Source organism: Phoenix dactylifera, chromosome 2 (genome assembly GCF_009389715.1).
Source record: "Phoenix dactylifera cultivar Barhee BC4 chromosome 2, palm_55x_up_171113_PBpolish2nd_filt_p, whole genome shotgun sequence".
Lineage (NCBI taxonomy): Eukaryota > Viridiplantae > Streptophyta > Magnoliopsida > Arecales > Arecaceae > Phoenix > Phoenix dactylifera.
Window position 1 is genome coordinate 20,272,543 of NC_052393.1, and position 20,403 is coordinate 20,292,945.

At 37.7% G+C, this 20,403-nt stretch overlaps 1 protein-coding gene across 1 annotated transcript; it reads left to right on the forward strand.

The window, feature by feature from the left end:
- The first annotated feature begins 706 nt into the window (after window positions 1-706).
- Window positions 707-20,196, forward strand: LOC103696858 (OVARIAN TUMOR DOMAIN-containing deubiquitinating enzyme 9-like). The gene is made up of 13 exons (XM_039123949.1): window positions 707-867; window positions 7,886-7,942; window positions 8,024-8,185; window positions 8,356-8,369; window positions 8,483-8,641; window positions 9,459-9,532; window positions 11,057-11,111; window positions 11,862-11,936; window positions 12,077-12,150; window positions 12,229-12,277; window positions 14,859-14,943; window positions 19,043-19,099; window positions 19,761-20,196. The coding sequence occupies exons 3-13, from the start codon at window positions 8,044-8,046 to the stop codon at window positions 19,820-19,822; spliced, it is 846 nt and encodes a 281-aa protein (XP_038979877.1). The 5' UTR covers window positions 707-867; window positions 7,886-7,942; window positions 8,024-8,043; the 3' UTR covers window positions 19,823-20,196.
- Window positions 20,197-20,403: the final 207 nt, after the last annotated feature.

The window sequence follows — 20,403 nt, forward strand, 5'->3', positions numbered from 1 at the left end:
ACAGAAATTTGTAGAAATTTGAATAAAAAAACAAAATAATCCTCATGGGCTTGACCTTCCTATGATCAAAGTATTTTTTTATTAAATTATCTATAGTTTTGATTTTTGTTTGAGAAAATGTCAAAGCATGTTACCGTCTGATTTGAAGCTTTCTACGTATTAGCAATCACCAACCATCCAGTCACCATCAGATGGTTCCAGTATCCCATTCGAGATACACCATGAACGGATACCTGATTTGCCGCCCCACCTCCAAACTCTTTCCCCGCTGTCACGTCATCAAGTTGCGCGAATCTCTATTCGCGAGGCATTTACTGACGTACACGCGTGCAAAGAAACTAACGGCGGAATTCTCTGCCGCCATCCCAACTAACGGCCGGATCACGCGGAGACGGGCGAGATTACGGCGAAGCCGTGGGGTCAGGGCCGGTGGAGGACGGACGGGACGTACGGGCGGCGTGGGATTCAAAAAAGTTGAGCGGCCGCGCCGCTTAAAACGCCCCGTGGCGTCCGCGATATTCCCCGCTCCCCCCAGCTCCCTCTTATGGGAACTACGCGCACCCAGCAAACCCTGGCCAATAATTAACCACCACGTGCGCGAAATCCTCTGGCTTCGAACACGTGGCGTTGTTTTTCTGACTGGTTTGGGTGCGCGGAGGGCGTGGGTCGGGAACCTAAAGTCTTCTCGGCCTTGCGGTTATCGCTCTCATAGTCTCATACTTATCGTTGTTCTTTCGTCCTGTCTCCGAGTGGCGTCTCCTCGAAACCGGTTCCATTTCTCCTCCCGTTTGAAGAAACCAGACCCCCGCTTTCTCTTTCTTTCTCCCCGTCGCTGCCGCCTTCGACGTCAGATTGCCTACATCCGAAGTAAGTTGGTTTTCCGATCGGGGAGAGCTTTATGGATTCTCTTCTGTGCTTTTTATGGGATTGGAATGTCGACTTTGGCTTCTTTTAAGCAAAATACGATTGTTTGATGGTTTGGGGTTGATTTTCTTTCTGGATTACATGTGTAGTGTCTTTGGATCGATTTCTTTTATCTTTTGCGGTTGTTTCAGTTTCTTTGATTTGATGTGATGAATTTCTGCGCTATTATGTTGGAATGGATTCGTTATAGTTTTCTTGTTTGTCCTTTTAGGTTTCTGATGCGGTTCTTGCAATTAGGTTATGATTTTTTCACTTCCAGATCCGTTTCTTTTGAAAAGATGGCGATAAAATTGATTAATTTAATGGATTTCTTGACCTATGATGTGAATCGTTCCAGAATTGATAAATATCGAGTTCTTTACCCAAACGATTTTGGTAATCTAAATCTTGGAACTATAATGTTTAATCTCGTCGGCCAATGATTTTGTAGAAGTTCCATCAGTGCAGATAATTTGAAACCTTTGCAGGAAAATATTGTCTGTTTATACACACTAATCTTTCAATTGATTTCGGTTTTGAACAAAAAAACCGTTTGGGATAAGGGCCGCAGATTTATGTGCTAACGAAATTGAATTGGCATGCAATGTGTTAGTGATCTCCCTGTCCCTGATAGGTCTCTGGCTCGATTCAGAACAAGGATGAACTAAAGTTACCCCCTTTTTGGATAAGAAATTAGGTTTTTGACTTGGGCTTGATTTAAGATGTGTGGGATTTATGATGACTTAGAATGCGAGAGTTCATCTGGCATTTCTTCAGTTAGAATTTAGAATCAGTGGATCCAGCTGAAGCTCTGAGGTAGTTCAGCAGGCTGATCACTTTGGAAAAAAGTCCGAACAGGTGCAATCTTTGACAGCAGGTCTGGAAGTTTGCTTGTAGTATTGTTGATCTTACCTTTTGTTCTATTTACATTTACTACTTGGGGTTTGAGATAGGTTGGGTAGGTTATTCATATTCCTTGATTAGCTAATGTTACTAATGGACCTGATTGGCTGGTTTCAATGTGTTTCAGTGGCGAGTGGTTTAAGCTGTGAGGTCCATGCTACGAATTTGGATGGTTAAGAAAAAATGGACCCTTTCATTTTTTTTTTGGAGAAGGGGGGGGGGGGGGGGGGGGGTTTGACAGCACTTTTGTCTATGCTTTATCTTCTTTTTTAACTTTGAAAGTTTTCTTCTAAGAACAAAACTTCCCTTAAGCCAGCAAAGAACACAATTCTCTATTGCGAATCTTTAATTTTAAATAATGTTCTTACAAAGCTGGGATCATTATGGATTAAAGATTGAAGTTCATTCAAGAATTTAGAATTAATGAAAAGTGGGAGTAAGTTGGGACTGTGTCATAGATAAAAAATAGATAAATTAGTAGATGAATACAGAATTGGGAGAAATTTAGGAATAATAGTTGGTTCTTTTGTAATTCTTGTCTATGACCCATTACATTGGTCCTTTTTTTTAATCTTAATTCCACCCACTTTGATGTCTCTTCATAATATTCTCCAGTGATGATTAGGAGTTTACCAAAAGAAAGATTCAACATGTTAGTAATTTGTTTTTTTTTTTTTCAGAGATAACTACTTTTTAATTTTAATAGTTTTATAATAAATAACTACAAATTAGAGGTATGATTTTAGCCAAATTTGTAGGTTTGATATAAGTTTCCAAGATACATTTTCTTGTGTCAGTTATTTCACCAAGGCTTTGTGATGAAGCCTTTAATATACTTTTCGTTACTCTTTTTTTCCCTCCAGGGAGGGGAAAATGTCTTTATAGTGATGACATCAATGTGGAATTTTACACTCCGATATAGTGAAAATCAACACGGAGAGGTGGTTGATTACTTAGTTGTCCTATACATGAGTGATGGTGAAATTCTAATGTACATGAGATCAATGGCAAGATATGCTATTTTATACTCAATATAGATTTTTTTTTTCCGTGGAGGTTGGTAGTGGTTGGGGGGGGGGGGGGGGGGGGGGGGGGGGGGGGGGGGGGGGGGGGGGGGGGGGGGGGGGGGGGGGGGGGGGGGGGGGGTGGGGGGGGGGGGGGTTCACTGAGTGGGGGAGGGGGCTTAGCATTGCACATACAATATTTGATGGAGAGAGGAGTTTGAGGCAGAAAAATACTGTATTGAGGATCATTGTCCAGTTTTGAGCATAACTTCTATGGATTGTCTTTTTTCTTAATGTTTGATTGTAATATGTAAACAGAAATCTCCATGAATTTCTTTCTAAATAGATCCATAGTTGAGTGGAAGGGGAAGCTATTTTGCATCTCTCAGAAATCTCCACTTCGAATTTCATAACTTAAAATAAGAATCAAGGTAAACCCATGCAATTGGGCCTACTAATTCGACATGTTATTGAATAAGGAATAATTTGCACATCCCAAAAAATGTGGTAGTTATTGAAAAATAAAACCTGATTATAATTAGGGTTACAACTATGATGTATTTTTATTTTATATTGTAAAAAAAATTCTTTTTCATTCTTTTTAGCAGGGTAAAATTGGAAAACTCTTTCTAGCCACTTTAACTGGTTAGACTTGGAAATCAAAAAAGGTTAGGCAATCGGATACATACAATGGGTGGAGGAGAAGATAGATTTGATGTCTGTGGATCACAGAGAAGGTAGGCGAGATCCATTATTATGGTTATATGAAGGGGAATGTGGTTGATGTCGAGAGAAATGGCAGCGATGGCCCTCATCTAAATTTTTGACCTAGGGCCACCGGTTGCTCATCCTAGATAGCCCTTCCATGTGGTTTTATTATAGTGTTTGTCAGTTGCATGTGGAGTTAAAGCTAACTATTGTCAGTTGAATGTGACCAAAAGTGGCTTATCATTTAGTAATGATTGACTATTATTCTATAATAAAAGATATTGTATGAAACCTTTGGAGCATGACAACAAATGCTTTATAATTAATATTCCATCCATTTTTAAGCTTTCTTTTATGACTGGATGTCGACACAAGTCCTAGAGCTTTTCTATTTGGTTGGGATGGGAAATTCCATTTTGGTCAAACTAGGGTTAATCCAAGGGACTATCAAAAAATGTGCTTGATTATAGTGAACTTATTGGCTAATATTGGAAAGATGTAATGTAGTTTATGTCTAGATGATGAAATGGTGATTAATGAGAAGAGAGTAACATTAAATATTAAATTGGGTTTTTGTTATAGGACAACGACATGAACATTGTTACAACTATGTGGTGCAATTTCAATTGAGCAGAAAGTGAAGACAAGGACCGATTCTTCCATGGTATTATCATTATCTTGGATCTGCTTTTAAAAACATAGAGATTGAAAGAAAAAGATGGGCATTTATGTAATATAATATTAGTGAATGGGTTCTTTTAGAAGTTTTTTTAGGGTATCATTGACCGATCCATGTCGTGGGTAATTTTTTCACAGAATGTTCCGAGGATTTCCATCTCAATTTGTCTTGATCTGTCTTGTGTTGTACCGGAATGGAGAGAAAGTAGGTCATAGGATGGGATACATTTGAGACTTGCGCCTTTCCAGATCGGGTTGTCTTGGTCGGGCCTTGGCATTCGAGGACATTTTTCTTTTGGACCAATTCAAGGCCACCACATGACCATCTTGGTAACATACCAACCCAGCTCCAAACTGGGAGGAGCTCTAGTACTAGGACTTGAACCGTTGGTTAATGCTTCATGGCAAAATTTGAAAAGGGTTGGGACGGGCATTGAACCATAAAAAGGGCATAAAAGAAAGATAATGTAAGAAACTAAAATAAAATGGATTTGAAAGAAAGGTTAGAAAAGGAAAAAAAGGAAATTATTCTAGTTTTAGTTAGGTTTTCATATTGGCCGAGCTCGTAGTATGTATTGGTATCAAGCCCTCTCAATATGGTATATGGACAATCTTAGCCCCTATTATTTCAATTGATACAAACCAACCAATCTCCGAATATTGATCAAAACCGTATCGCTTGATTAACTAATATTTTCCAATTACTATTTTACTTCCTTAAATAGATGTCACTATTAATAAATTTTAAAACCAATACTTTAAAATAATTGCTAATCATAAATTTTCCATAAAACAGCTGGGATATCAGAAAATTCCAGAACTTTCTAGATTTTCGCACCTTCCACCTCCATCGAGATAAGCCGAGATCTTGGTTCATCTTAGCCTTGGTCATCCACTGAGATAACCAATATCTTAGCTTTTAAAAATTTCAATTTTAGAGGGAAGATTCATAAAAAAGAGAGATAAAAACATTTTTGGGATGAAGTGAAAGTAATAAAGGAATATATTTGAGAGAAGATTATATTATTCAGAGTGAGGACATAACAATTTAGAGTACTTATTTTTTAGAAAAAATCCAAAGATTAATATATGGCTCCTGAAGAGAGGTCTTATCTCTTGAAAGATTTTGAAGAGTAAATGCTTTCATGCCACAATAACTAATAAAGAATCAGAGTTAGAAACCAAATTATCCTCGGGATGATAGATGGGGCAATTCAAGTAAGATCTAGTGTAGATCTAACTTTTTATTCACTCGTGGGATCTAGGCTGTTGGACTTGGGGGGGGGGCACGAAGCTCCTTTCTTCTTGAAAATTCATACATCTTTTATCATTGTAGGGGCATTTATCTCTCAAGCATAGGTTTAGGTTCAGTCTAAATGAGAAAAATTGAGCATCTAACAATGCATCTTCATAGACCAAGAACTGCAAGATCGCCCCTTTTATTTTGGGGTGATGAAGGGATCGGACCATTTGAACCTGTTTTCATGCTTTTTCTTTGAGGTCTGGAGAAAGAAACAATCAATAGGATTTTCTAGTCCTCTCTTTTCAAAAGAAAAAATGTGAAATTCTTTTTCCTTTTGGTAAGGACCACAAGATTGGATCTAGCTATAAGAAGAATGCTTGGAAGCATGGGATGTGTCTATTTATCTATCCTATCTATCTCTTCACTCGAAATGGGAATAGGTTTGAAAAAAGATTAATAGTGTCAAGATTGGGCTAAGAGTGTATTTTAGTACTTTCTTTTTTTCTTCCCATAGTAGTTTTTTTACAAAGGCTTGCCATGATAAGGGAGAAGGGGAACAAGCACACTTGAAGAGTGCAGTACAATGAAGAGTTATATACTGTGTTCAGGAAGGATGAATCGTTCCCAAAAAAGAATCTATTACTTCTCTCCCATTTGTTTGGATTGTAGGTGAAATCATTTAGTTCACGAGCGAGGTTTCTGGTTCAAGTCCAGGATAGCCTAGCAGCACCAGCGAAAATAATAGAAGAACCATCTAGCTCTTTCATGCATACTCCACTTGCTCGAGGGATATAGCTCAGTTGGTAGAGCTCTGCTCTTGCAATTGGGTTGTTTGTAATTACGGGTTGGATATCTTGTTGTCTAGGTGGTAATGATAGTGTCTTGTATCTGAACCGGTGCTCACTTTTTCTAAGTAATGAGGAAGAGGACCAAAATATAACACTGAAAGACTTTACTAAGACAAAGATGGGCTGTCAAAAATGTAGAGGAGGTTGGTAGTTGGTCAAATCTATTATGGATCATGCATGGATGAATATTTGGTGCTAAAGGGTCACTAAAATCACCCTCATACTGATGCACAGAAATTTATTACTATACCACATAAAAGTGTTTTGTTGGCATTTTGTATTTTTCCCTAAATTTATATCATTTTCTGCATCATATAAGAGTTCATTTGTTTGCTTGATAATTGACTAGCTAGTCCACTCAATAGGTGGTAATGCTACCAAGCATTTTACATACTTGTAAGTTAAATATGTAACTCAATCACATTTAAATGTTTGAATAGTTTTCCCTGCATAACTTAGTGTTCCCTAAGTGAAAACACTCGCTGAGATATTAGATTTGGATCCTATATTGTCCTTTTGTGACCTGCTAAGCTTGGATTAGATGAAGATTCAAATAGGATACAATTGGGTAAAATACTGTAGGGGTTGTCAATTCTTTCTCTTTATTTTGTACTTCTTAGCATTGGCTAAGTCCTAGGATACAATTGCAATATGTTGAGTTTAAAGAAATTCACTCACCAGTGGCAAGAATGCATACTCAATTCTTTTCTTTATTTTATACTTCTTCTTAGCATTGACTAAGTCCTTGGATATCAAGTTTAAAGAAATTTACTAGTGGCGAGAATGCAAGGATCCACTCTTCTAAGTCATGGATAGGAAGCCATAATGGGACTGATTATGGGACTTGCTAATGCTACTCCTATACTACTTGATGTTTAAACCTGATCTTTGGCTTGAAATGATAGCATAACCAATGCACCACATGGACATCATTCTGATTCTATCCTACACACTTGTCAGAGTTTTTATCTGGAAGCATAACAAAAGTAATTCTCCAACCCTTGCTCTCAATTGCACTTTCAGACCATTAGGTGTAATTGTAGTCATTCACAAGAACTATTTTTTTTTCATTTCAAAAGATAGCTGAAATTTTCCTTTTCATGCTATCCAATTGGTGAACTAATTCCTTTTCATGCATACGATAAAGAAAATTTTCCTATTTCAGCATTGAGCCAGTGACATACAAACTGCATCTAAAAGTTTAGATTGCATGTTAAAATTGAAGATGATCATAAGAATGTTATCTAAATAGGGATTTGGATTAACTTTTTTCACATTGTGAAATATAATATATCTCTATAGTTATTTTTCTTAGCTGGATGATTATAATATATCTCGGTACTGGACCCCGTACCGGTGCCACATTAGCACAATGTCGGTATTAGTACGGTACGGAATTTTTTTGGCATACCAAATGTCAGTACACCACTCATACCAGGTACCGATACCAAACCGGTATGGTACGGTAACGCTCTGTACCCACCCGGTTCGAGCCGGTATGGTTTACCATGCTTGCAAATATTATCTATGAGAAAAGAGTGGCATGCTCGTTTTTCTTTTCTCCTCTTGTTGTTGGTAATGTCATTATATAATTTCAGGTGCTTTATCTTGTGACACTGTCTATTCAAAGGAAGAGCAATGGATAAAAATCCCCAGTATGATCAGTGAAATGATGAAAGCATTCTCTTATGTGAAGTCTATATTGGGATTTTCATTTGTCTAACACTATTCTGCAGGAAGCTCTTCTCTAGAGCTGATGATCATGTATGAGCAAGATCCTGACGTCATTAGGTGGGGTCTCCATCTTCTTCAAGGCGACCAGCTTCAAATTCTGAGTACTGTGGGACTGCTAATCAAAATGATGTCAGTGTTTATAATGGGAATTACACCAGGGAAATGATTTTAGAGATGATTGTACTACTGTAGAGAATGATGAAATTATTGCCCAAGCTCTTCAGGAAGAATTTTCACAAGTTGCTGTTGCGGAAGCATCTGGACCTTCACATGCAGGTGAAGAGAAGTTGCAAACATCTGTCCTTTCACAAGATTGGTTTGGTCCAACTATAAGTGATTTTATTTCAGGTATACAGTTGGTAGGGACTATCTCTTTTATTATCCCAATGGTATACACAAATTTCTGTTCCTCTTGCCTTTCTTTTGTATTGATTATCCATGTTTTTTTTGTTTTTATTTAGTGCCTCCTCAGGAAAGAGCAGAAGACATGGAAAGTTCTTGTTCGAGCCCTGGAGAAAAGTTATATGATGGCGTCGAGTAACTCAATAGAGCTTACAGATGATTCTTCTACCTTAGATGGTGAAGTAGGCAAGAGACTGAATCAGATGGTTCCTGTTCGTGTAAGTTCTACCGTACTCATGGAGTTTATAAATTTTCTTGAACTATTAAAATAACAAAAAAAGGGAAAAAAGGATTTTTGAGCACTTTCCCAGTGAAACATTATCTAGGAGTTATATAAAACAGAGATTGGTGAGGCTGGAGAGTCCCTGTAGTCCCTGGCTGGATTTTGTAAATTGCCTTCTGAGTTGATTGCATTGTTGAGTAAGTATAAGCCACCTGATTTGATTGCATTGTTGAGTAAGTGGATAAGCCACCCAATTAAATGCCTAATTGCTCAGCCTGTTTTCCTTGTGAATTTACATTAGACATCCAAGCATCCCTTGAAATTTAAAAGCTATCTGCTAAAAACAAGCAAATATCCCTTTTAGCCTCAGGCAACCAAACAATATTGAGAGCCTTTTGTAGCTTTCCTGGGATAGTGATTGTTACTTTGTCTGGCTGATATTTTTAGACTCAAACATGTGCAATTTGTTTGCATTTATTTTTATAAAATATCAACCTTAGAGAAACTGCACATGCATATTTTTACGTGCATAGATGTGCATCATGTAAGTTATTTAGGCTTTTTTTCTTGTTTGTTATACGAACCAATTTTTAAGTTGGCAAATTAATTAATTTTCTGGTTATAACACATAAAAATCTATGTGCATACTAGGCAATTTTCACCAATTTTTCCTTCAACATTGTTTATTCTGTAAAGAGATGGTGTTTGTTGATAATATTGTTTGATTTATGCTGTATTTTTGCATTTCCTAAGAGCCGTTTAAAGATTTGCATGCTGAATTAGCAGATATTCTCTGAATTTCTTATGTGCAGCATGTCCCTAGAATTAATGGGGAAATTCCTTCTGCTGATGAAGCCACTACAGATCACCAAAGACTTCTTGATAGGTATGGCATCCAGCAGTTCTCTCTTCAACTTTCTTCACGCGCTGCTTGTATGCGCTGCTGTTAGCTTTTGTTCTGAAAACATCATATAAAGATTCTAGGGCAAGCTCCCCCCTCCCCCAACCACCTGACTTTCTCACAAGTATTCAGAGTCAATCTCATTAAGTGCTAAAGCATCCTTCAGGTTATTTGCGTCTCTGGTAGATGTTAAAGTGGGATTAAAAAATTAGGGTGGTTCGAAGGCTTGGTTAGGTGGTTGGTTTGATAATCTAAGATGACTAGGAATTTGTGGTTTTCAAGAGAATTGACTAGGAATTTGTGGTTTTCAAGAGAATTGGTATAAAAATTTTATTCTTATAAATTAAAGTCAATACAGGACGAAAGCATGCTTTCCAATAAAGTAAAATAAGAAAAAAATTGGTGGTAGCTGTTCAGTTCATCAGTTGATTACAGCTTGCTGTTAGGTTAGAGATTGTAGCAGAAATTGATGCTTATAATGTAACTTAAAAAGAGGGGCCTGACATGCCCATTTTGCTCGATGTTTCTGTTGCAAACATAACAACATCCCAAGTTGGTTTAATTCCAACTTGTTTTAGGCGGATTATTATTTAACTCCTAGATGGGCTTGCTTTAAAATATTAAGTGAGCAGCTTGTAAAGCTGGCCCTTTAAGCTATAAAGGGCTAATTGTCAAATCAGTCCTGCTGCTTTTAGCAAATTTGAATGTCATTGAGAACTCATAATTTGAAGAATTCCAATTTGTTCATAGAGACGAGCACCATACATTTATTCAGGTTATTGACTCAGTCATAAGCATTTCAACCGAAACTTTTGCATCACCTAGGGAGAATAACATGTTGATTTGGCAATATAATGTAGGTTGACGGACCAGTTAAACTACCAGAAGCAAGTGTCCTTAAGCCAATTATTAACTCAAAAATTGTTTCCAGAGGTCAGTTTAAATATATTGATCGTAAGCAGTCTGGGATGGATACAGCCTTTTACTTAAATATGGAACATAAAGTACATTGAAGTCATAGCATTTCATAAGAAGTGTATTCATGGTGCTAATACTAATAACCGATGTGGGTGGATGGTGATAATGTATAGTTTGGCCCTCATTTAATTGCCACTTCAAACATAACCACTAAAACCTATCCAATTCAACTACAAGTACTACTAGAATGACAAGTAAAAATGATAATTTATTCATAATATACTAGATGAATGATGAAAATCCAGAGACCAAGGTCGACAGCTTTATTTTTGTGCCTAGGGATTGCGAGAGATCTACCAATTACAATAGCATTTCCTTTTTCATCATTGGATTTCCCATCAGAATAAATATTTCTCCCATTTAATTCAGAGGATTTTTTTAAAAATATTTACTTCATGTAAACTCCCAGTTCTATCAGTCGGTATGATGCTTACGTCTTCTAGATTATGTTGTTACTTGGAAATTTTTATAGGTTTGTGATTTTTTTTTTGTAATGCATTAGTGATGGGGAAATGATGCTTACATGTGTAGGTTGAAGTTATATGATTTGGTTGAACTTAAGGTTCAAGGAGATGGTAATTGTCAGGTAAGTTACTTGACAAGCTTTTTGCTTGTTTTGTTTATTTAGTATATTGTTTAAGATTTCATTTTATGCCCAGTCTTACAAAGATGTGATATCGTAATTCATAGTCTGCCTTAATGATGAATTAGCATCTGACTTAATTGGCTTGTCTACTCAACTTAAAAAGAGTAGGTGCCTAATTGTTTTTTTCTGGATTCTCATGTAATTCAGTCCTACATATGTACTTGCTGGATGTGGTGTACAGTCCACTATATTTTTTTTCAGGCTGGCTAGCTAAGTTTGCTACGACCATCATAATCATTATTTAAGCCTTCTCTCATCCCATAATGGCAGTTTTCTATGAAGCAAAATTAGAACTCAACACGGCTCCTTGGAAGGATTTTCCTAGTTATTCTATCACCTGTTAACTTATCATTCACCCTTTATGAATTGGTGACAAATCCCTTGAAATGGAAAGTTTAGATAAAGGAACGTGCCATGAAACGTAGAAAACCAGTTAACAGGTAGGAAGATTTGCTGCAATGTTTAGACTCATGCAGTCTAAAGCTATCTTTTATAGTTGCCCTGGTCTTCTAATCAGTCTTGGGTATAAAATGTGATATAGGGAATTGTGTTCATTTTTGAGTCAGCAAATATGTTCCATTCATTCGTGTTAGTAACATGTTCCTTTTAAATTATCTCTGAAGTTTTCTATAACTAAACTAGTTCCATTTATCATTGAATTGAACACTCTTGAATTCTCTATCTTTCCAGTTCCGAGCACTATCTGATCAGTTCTACCGTACTACTGAGCACCACAAGTTTGTGAGACAACAAATTGTCAATCAGGTGAGCCGACTTCCTACTGATTTTACTTTTATTCTTTTGTAGTTTTATTATCATTGTATCATTGTCATGATGATTCCTGTTCTTGGTTTTAATGCTTCATATCATGTTCTGATAACTTTCCCTTTTTTAATGATCCTCAGCTTAAGTCTCATCGTGAGATTTATGATGGATATGTTCCAATGGCCTATGATGAGTATCTGAAAAAGATGTCCAAGTATGGTTTCCCTCGTTTAGCTTTTAGCATAACATAATTCTCATGTTTTTCTTTTCATCATTTTATATTGAAAAACAGGAATGGAGAATGGGGTGACCATGTCACATTACAGGCTGCTGCAGATTCGGTATGCTTAATGTTTCTTTGTGCTACTTTATATATCTTTTGTTTATTCCTTTACTTGAAATTCATGTTTAATATAATTGTATCAAAGAGCATTTTTCACTTGAATGACTTCATTTCCAATTGTCATGCGGTTATTTGCAAAAGTTGATGATCTGGGTGGTTTTAAAAAATATCTAGATCCTCTCCAAGTTCATGTATGATTTTTTGGAATAGGAAATTTTTGGTGGAGTCGCCCTTTTTTGGGAAGGCATGAGGGACAAAGATCCACTTAGTTCCATAAATGAATAGAACCATTAGGATCTGCAAAGGCAGTATACTTATGCTGGCTTGGAAATTGGCTGCTCCAGTTTTTGTTCTCCTGGTTTGCTGCCCTGGTATCTGAAGCCAGCCTGCTGGCTGGATCCTCTCCTGGTAGATATATTTCACTTTAAAGGAAGCCAAAGAATATCCATTATGACTCATAGATCTAGTAGAATTAATAGCATGTGATGGTCGTCAAGTCTCCTAATCAAATCATACCTGTGTGGTACAATTAAGAGGCCAGCGAAAGGCCCTCTGAGTGATCTCTAAGCTGTTAGCACCTAGCAGTATGGATGAGCTCTTGATGTGGCAGGACCTAGCATGAAGGATCTGCCCCGTGGTTCCAAATATGATGAAGCTGGGTTTTGCCAGCACTATTGTCATGGTGAAGGGTCTCCATCAAAGTTGACTTTGATTTCATCAGTTTGGCAAGGTAACCAAGTAAAAGGTAATGTTGCTGCAAAGGGTATAGGATAGGCAATAGTTACTCTAGTAGACTGTTGGAGTCTCCATTGGGTTCATGTTGGGGCACCACCTTTGTAATCAACATGCTAGGGCTAGTCTGTGGGGTGGTATTCTCCTTTGGGCATTGTTTGTAGAAGAAAATTTCTCCATGAGAAAGTTTCTGAGTAGTGAGAAATTTTGTATGCAATCTTGCAAATGATTGCATAACAAGATGGACGGTTGATTAATTTAAACTTAGTGCTTTTGAAGAGGTAAATTCATCAAGGCTGACTTTTGTCCAGGGTTAAAGTAGAAAAAAGATCAATTTAACTCGTCAAATACACTTTACTTTTGCAAGCCACTCTAACCCAAGGGGTAAAGTACTTAAAAAAAGTGCAGGGCCTTCTTTTTTGTGAGAGAGATTGCTTTGGCTCCCTTGGGGAACGAGGGTGTTGAAGGTCCTTATTTTCCTACTGCAATGACATCCTTATATGATCCATTTATTGTCTGTGTAGAATGTTGCATCGAAATTAATGCTTGTTAAATCTCTATCATCTAGTTTTATGAAAAATTAGAGAAAATCTAGATGCTGCCTGCTAGTCCAGGCTCCTACCATCTGTTTACCAAGGCAAATCATGACTGACATTTCTTCTCTAGTTGAAAATTTATCTCTTTGGAGATGATTTAGTTTTATATTGATATATTGTCATGCAAATTTCATGGATGTTCCATTTCAACGCAAAAGCTGGCAAATTATCTGGCCAGGTGGGAAACTTTTATAATGGAAAAATTCTGAAGAAAATAAAATTTGGACACAAACATGCAAAATACTTATTATACAGGGGGTATTGGCGAGCATATTATGCTCATATGGATGGATGGAAACGTGCTAATATTTGCTGCTCAAGCTACATTACATGTCAAAATGGTTGGGTTAAATGGCTAGAAAAGACAGTTATCATGTGTATTTAATGATTGTGGTTGTGATACATAGAGAAGGCAATTTTCTTCATATCTCCATTTTGAAGTCAGGGTATGCTTAAATTTTTACAGGTGTTGGCAAGCATATCTATAATTGAGTAGCTGCCATACAAGGAAAAATCAATTTGCATTGCTTTCCAATATCCATCTGGTTGTTTCTTGTGTTAATAGATAATGACAGAAGCATATTTCACAGAGTTTATAGTGGAATGTAAATGGACTTCATCTATTTCCGGACATGAAAGAGAAAAAGAAGAGGTTATGTTGAATGATGGATATGATGTTGGTGGAATGTAGAAGGTCATGTCATACTAAGATGCATGGTACGCCGTACCGGCCGGAACTGAGAAGTACAGGACGTACCATACTGTAACCTTGAAACTGAGAGGTACAGGGCGTACCATACTGTACCTTAGAACTGAGAGGTACGAGGCGTACCATACTGTATGGTACACCATACCAGCCGAAACTGAGAGGTACAAGGCGTACCATACTGTACCTTGGAACTGAGAGGGGTACGAGGCATACCATATTGTACTGGTTCCCATTACGGATGTTGTACCGACACTCGGTGTACTAAAAAAATTTCGTACCATACTGTATCGACACTGTGCTAGTGTGGCACCGGTATGGGATCCGATATCGAGATGGTGAACCTTGCTTAGATGCCATGTTTTACTCATTACGCATCAATGATTAAATGGATATTAAGGATCTATTCTCTGTATATTTATTTTTTGCTTTTCACAGTTATCTCATGCATTTTTATTCAAAATATCATCGTTGTCTAGTTATTCCATCTGGTTGATAAATTTCAGGACATTAGTGTAATGATTGTGATAATTGTGATTCTGCAGTATGGTGTTAGAATATTCATTCTAACATCATTCAAGGATACCTGCTACATTGAGATTCTGCCTAATGTTCAGAAGTCTAAAAGAGGTACGCTTAAATTATCTTGTCAAACAATAAGATTACAATTTTTTAATTTTGTGTGACTTTGAGGAAACTTTCAGTCTTAGTAAATTAATTTTTAGATAGGAACAAATTTTGAAATAACATGTGCAAGTTTGGTCTCAGTAGATTAGACTCCGGTTATAGTTTCTTGTTAGTCATATAACAATGTTGCCTCAGAGATGTGGCAATTTTATTAAGAAAATATTAACACAGTATATGTTTATGGATTTTAGCCTTGCTCTTTTGCATCAGCCTGCCTATACGTTTTATGAAATTATGGGACTTTAGCAGATTCATCATGATATCTTTTCTATTTTAGCATCACACTTCCACTACCTATGGCTATGACATAAAACTCATGAATAGACATGTTCTTGGTTTCTTGAGTGGAAGGTTTTTTCAGGGCAATTCATTGGTGCAGAGGCTCTATAAAATATGCCTTGTGAGACATGTACTGGAGTCTTTAGTAATGCCAACACATAATAGTCTTTAGTAATGCCGACACATAGTGATCTTATGGGGCTTCATGAGCTCATGGTTAGTGTGGTAGAAGCATATTTTATTCCATCCTGCACTATGTTATCTTGCATCATTTTGGAAGTACACTTACACATGGAGGGAAGGAAATTTATAGATTCTATGGAAACCAAGATTAGGAGAGAAAAGGACCAGGTGAGCTAAGCTGAGTAATTTAGTCATTTTTTTTCCTGTTGATAGACTTGGTTATATAAATACACACACACACATATGACTATGCTACACTTGAATGGAGCGAGCCCCAAATCCGGTCATCCTATTTACCGTCCGTTCAACGCAAATCGCAAAGAATCCAAAGCTCATGTTAGATGTTAACTATTGTCGTTCCAAAAAACAAAAAAAAAAAACTGAATAATTAATGGGACAGGATGGGATGTCGTGCCCATGTTTGTGCTTATCCTTTGGTACAGTCACCCACACGCTCTTCCGACCCTCTCCTTGTCGCTCTCACTCTCTTTGTTATATCATTATATCAGCTGCCATGTTGTTCAACAAAAAAAAAAGAGGAGTCATTAATTACTGAGACACACGACCATCTGGGGCTCTCTTTTCTCCCCCCCCCCCTCCTCGCCCCCCCGGTTGGATGTCCACTCCATTAGACCCATCAGGTGACCCTCTGTTTTTGTTTATTTTTACGGTGATAAACAACACCGTAGACTAAATGTTTATCCTAGAAAGTTTGTGTTTATTCTACGAGTAGTAAGTGTTTATTTCTGGAGAGGAACGCAGGAAGCTAGTGAACATTCATGCAATTTTATGTTTATTACTCACCAGTTTTTGTTTACTCTGGGGAAGTTTGTGTTTATTTTGGACCACTTAGGCCCTGTTTGAGGGAGCTGTTGGCAGTAGAGTTGTTAGAAGTAGAGCTGTCTAAAGTAGAGCTTTTATAAAAAGCTGTTTGCTGTTTGGTAACTACATTTCTAAAGTGCTGTGGCACTTTAACATGTGTTTGGTAAACAAATTGAGAAAGTACTTTTGTATGACAAAATGACCATAAAGAACATTACTAGTATTATACAACAGAACATAATAAAATATAATATGTATTAATATATAAATATATAATATTAATGTAATGTAATATAATATTATTATAATATAGTACTATAACATTGTATACTATAAGACAATAATTTAATATAATATTAAATTATTTAACATAACATATCAATGTATTTTGATATAATGTAATATAACATTATATTTATAGTATAATACAATAATAAATGTATAAAATATTATAATTATTAGTGTAAAATCATTTTTTACCCTTCTGATGACCATTTATCTCTCTAACAAATTTTCTAGCTAGGTTATAAAATTGGTTAAATAATTACTAATATTTATTTTTATTTATTCATTATTTTATGTCATTGAAATATATTTATTTATTATCTTATTTATTTATTTATTTATTCGTTCATTTATATATATATTTATTTATGCATTTATTTATTATCTTATTTATTTATTTATCATCATAGAGGACAGATTATTTACCACTCATTCATCATTTTTCATTTTAATTTATTTATTTATTGTTATTTTATTTCATTTAAATACATTTATTATCTTAATTTTCTATTTATGTAATTATATATTTATTATTATTATTATTGTTATTTTCTTTTCTTTTTCTTTTTCTTCTCTTCTCCTCTTCTTCGCTTGATTTATTTATTTATTTTTTTAATCTCTCCTTCCCTCTTTCTTCTCCCGCAAGGGGAGATCGGGCTTGGGAGGACCGAGCAGCGGCCAGCGGTGCCCCCTCGGCCGCGCCTGTGGCCGACGCCCGCAGCCGGGCCTGCGGCTTCGCGGCGGTTGTGCGGGATCGGGCCGTTTTCTCCCTTTCTTCCTCGGAGCTCACTCGTCCCGAGAACCCCCTCCCTATTTCCTCCTTGCCCTCGGAACGGGATGTCGCCAGATCTGGGCACTCCGGTGGCCTGATGTTCACCACCGTCCTCGCTCGTGCTGGGTTCTACCTCCGGTATCCTCCGTCGGCGCCTCTCCTCGTTCCTCCTCCCTGTTTCCTCCTTGCCCTCGGATCGGGATGTCGCCAGATCTGGGCACTCCGGTGGCCTGATGTTCGCCGCCGTCCTCGCTCACGCTGGGTTCTACCTCTGGTATCCTCCATCAGCGCCTCTCCTCGCCGGACTTTGGCGTTGAGAAGAAGAAGGAGATAGAGAGGGAGAGAGAGATAAAAGGGGATGGTGAGAGAGGAAGAGGCGGTGGGATAGAGAATTTTGGAAGAATAAAGGAACTTTTAAATAGGGATATTTTGATAAAAAAAACAGCTTTCCGACAAAGCTGAAAACAGCGTTTTCGGAAAGCTCCAAAATGAAGCTTCTCCCAAAAAGCTGTTTTCAGCTTTCTGGAAAAGCTAAAACAACTTCTCGAAATTTTTACCAAACACTTTTTTTCATTCAAAAGTACTTTTAAAGGACCAGAAAGTGCTTTTTGGCCCTCCAAAAGCTCTCAGAAACAGGGCCTTAGTGTTTACTCCCTCCAAACTTCTTGTTCATCCTCCAATGTTGCTATTTACTATGAATCGGGTCGGGTCGAGATTCTATAAACCCAAACCCGACCCGAAAAATAGAACGAGTCCAATTTTAGGATCCGGCCCGGCCCCACGGGTCCTCCAATTCGGGTCGGGTCGGCTCACGGGTCAACCCGACCCATTTGCAGCCTTAATGAGCCGTAACCTGATCGAGGGTGGGTAGTCGAGTTTTTATTTATTTCTGCAGTGTTTTGTTTATTGCTGCAGACTAGGAATTTATCTTGGGAGGTTTGTGTTTATTCTGGAGTGGACGGCCAATATAATGGACGTCCAATGGGGGGAGAGATATCTCAGATGGGCTTTGTTCCCAGTAATTAATGACTCCTTTTTTTTATGAATGATGTGGTAACTGCTGTAATGGAGAGAGTGCGAGAGAGAGAGAGAGAGAGAGAGAGAGAGAGGGTTGGAAGAGCATGTGGGTGATTGTACCGAGGGACGAGCATGGGCATGGGCAGCACATCCCATCTCCCATTACTTATTTGTTTCTTTTGTTTTTTTTGCAATGACAGCAATTAACAGCTAATGGGAGCTTTGGATTCCTTGCAATTTGCACCTAACGAGGGCAGACAGGCCAACTAGATTTGGGACTACTACACTCAAGTGCAGCATAGTCAATCTCATATATATATATGGGTGCGTGTGTGTGTTGGGTTTTTTTTTTTGGGTTTTGGGGGGTGGATAATTGCAGCAGCTTCTATTGAATTACTTGTATGTATTAGAGTAAGTTCATGTTTCTAGCTCATGTTGGTTGCTGCCTTAAGGAGGTATATAAAAATTCTCTATCAAGCACAGATGGATGAGGTTTGACAATGGTTTGTTTTTTGGGTGGTTTGTTTTTCGGCTCACTTTTACCACTGTTATTGATCTTCATTTGATACCCAGTAGTAACCAACTAATTTGGATAACTCAGATGCATGCTTAGGGAGCATGATTCTTTTCTTCTCTTCATCTTCTGCTTCTAGTGCAGATCTAACGGCTGGTCCTTTTTTGCAGTTATTTTCTTGAGCTTTTGGGCTGAGGTGCACTACAACTCAATCTATCCTGAAGGAGGTAAGTCTGATTTCTCCATGCCTTCCTGTTGAGGCATCGTTCTTTGTATTTTCACTGACTCTTTTTTTATATGGAGCATGTTGGCAAGCAAATTTTTCACTCTTTGAGCATAATGTAGAGAATTGCTTGTAATTCCTATACATAGTTCTGCCTTTCTAAAGTGGGCTGATGAGGTAGTGTAAGTGAGAATGGGTGTGCTAAGATCAGTAGAGGCTATCATTGGTTGCTGTTTCTCAGAATCCTTTTGAATTACTCTTAGTTCCTCAAGATGAGGTGTACAATTTCTAACACTCGTGATTGAACGACATGAGTGACTTGTGTCTACTTCCTGGCCCATTCTGGTTGCATATACAACCACATGTACTTGGCTTATTCATGACTCTGGTCTCCAATAACCCAGGCTACCAAAATGTTCCAGCCTTGCAACCCTAAAGCCTTCCTAAGGATCTTTATGAAATGATAATTTAGAATATGTTATTAAAATCCAAGCGGCGAGACAGAAGCATTACCACCTTATTTGGTGTGGGATCTTGTCTAGGACAGCAATGAAGTCCATGCTGGTGGTCTGGTTGGGGAGTGGGGTTCACAGTGTCATGCTTAGACTGATTGCTTTCAATCGTAAGAAATTCTGGCCATTTATTGCTTGTTCTTCGATGTGCAGAGCTGCCAACATCAGAAAGCAAGAAGAAGAAAAGGTGGTGGCACTTCGGTAACATGCATTAGGATATAAGGCTTCTCATATGGCGGACTTGCGTTATTTGACTCGTTCTGTTTCCCAGGGGAATCCTCTTGGAGCAGTTGCCGTGTTCGCTGATGTAGTTGATCGAGCAAGCGCATGGCAGGAAAAGGAAGGAATATGTTTCACTTGCTGATTTGCGTTAGTCCCATACGTAGTTTCTGTCCATACTCCTAGGTCAAACTAATGATATTCGTTACATTTATAGTGAAGGAAATGAAATTCAATTTATTCACCTCATTTTTTTGCTTTGCCCCCTTTTGAGATACAAGTAATGTTGATTTTATGTAAAGATGGCGGGCGGACAGAACAATTGCTCCTAACAAGACCGTGTTAATAAATGGCTAATCTTTACTCTCTACATCCAACGACTGAATATTAGATTAGCATATTCGCATATCTGTGCTAAGCAAATGCCAAGACTATGAAAGTGATTTCAGCGGCAATAGTCAGTAGCATTTTTTGTCCTTTTGGTGTGTTTCTGATAAATTCCAGCTCAATATCGTGCTTCCTATTGGAAATAAACTCGATATGGTTTGATTGGTTTCCCGGGGAGCTTTCTGCACAG

Coding starts and splice junctions, on each gene's coding strand:
- LOC103696858 (XM_039123949.1), top strand. CDS start 8,044: ATGATCATGTATGAGCAAGATCCTGACGTCATTAGGTGGGGTCTCCAT. Junction 14,944..19,042: donor TGTTCAGAAGTCTAAAAGAG/GTACGCTTAAAT, acceptor CCTTTTTTGCAG/TTATTTTCTTGAGCTTTTGG. Junction 19,100..19,760: donor CTCAATCTATCCTGAAGGAG/GTAAGTCTGATT, acceptor TTCGATGTGCAG/AGCTGCCAACATCAGAAAGC.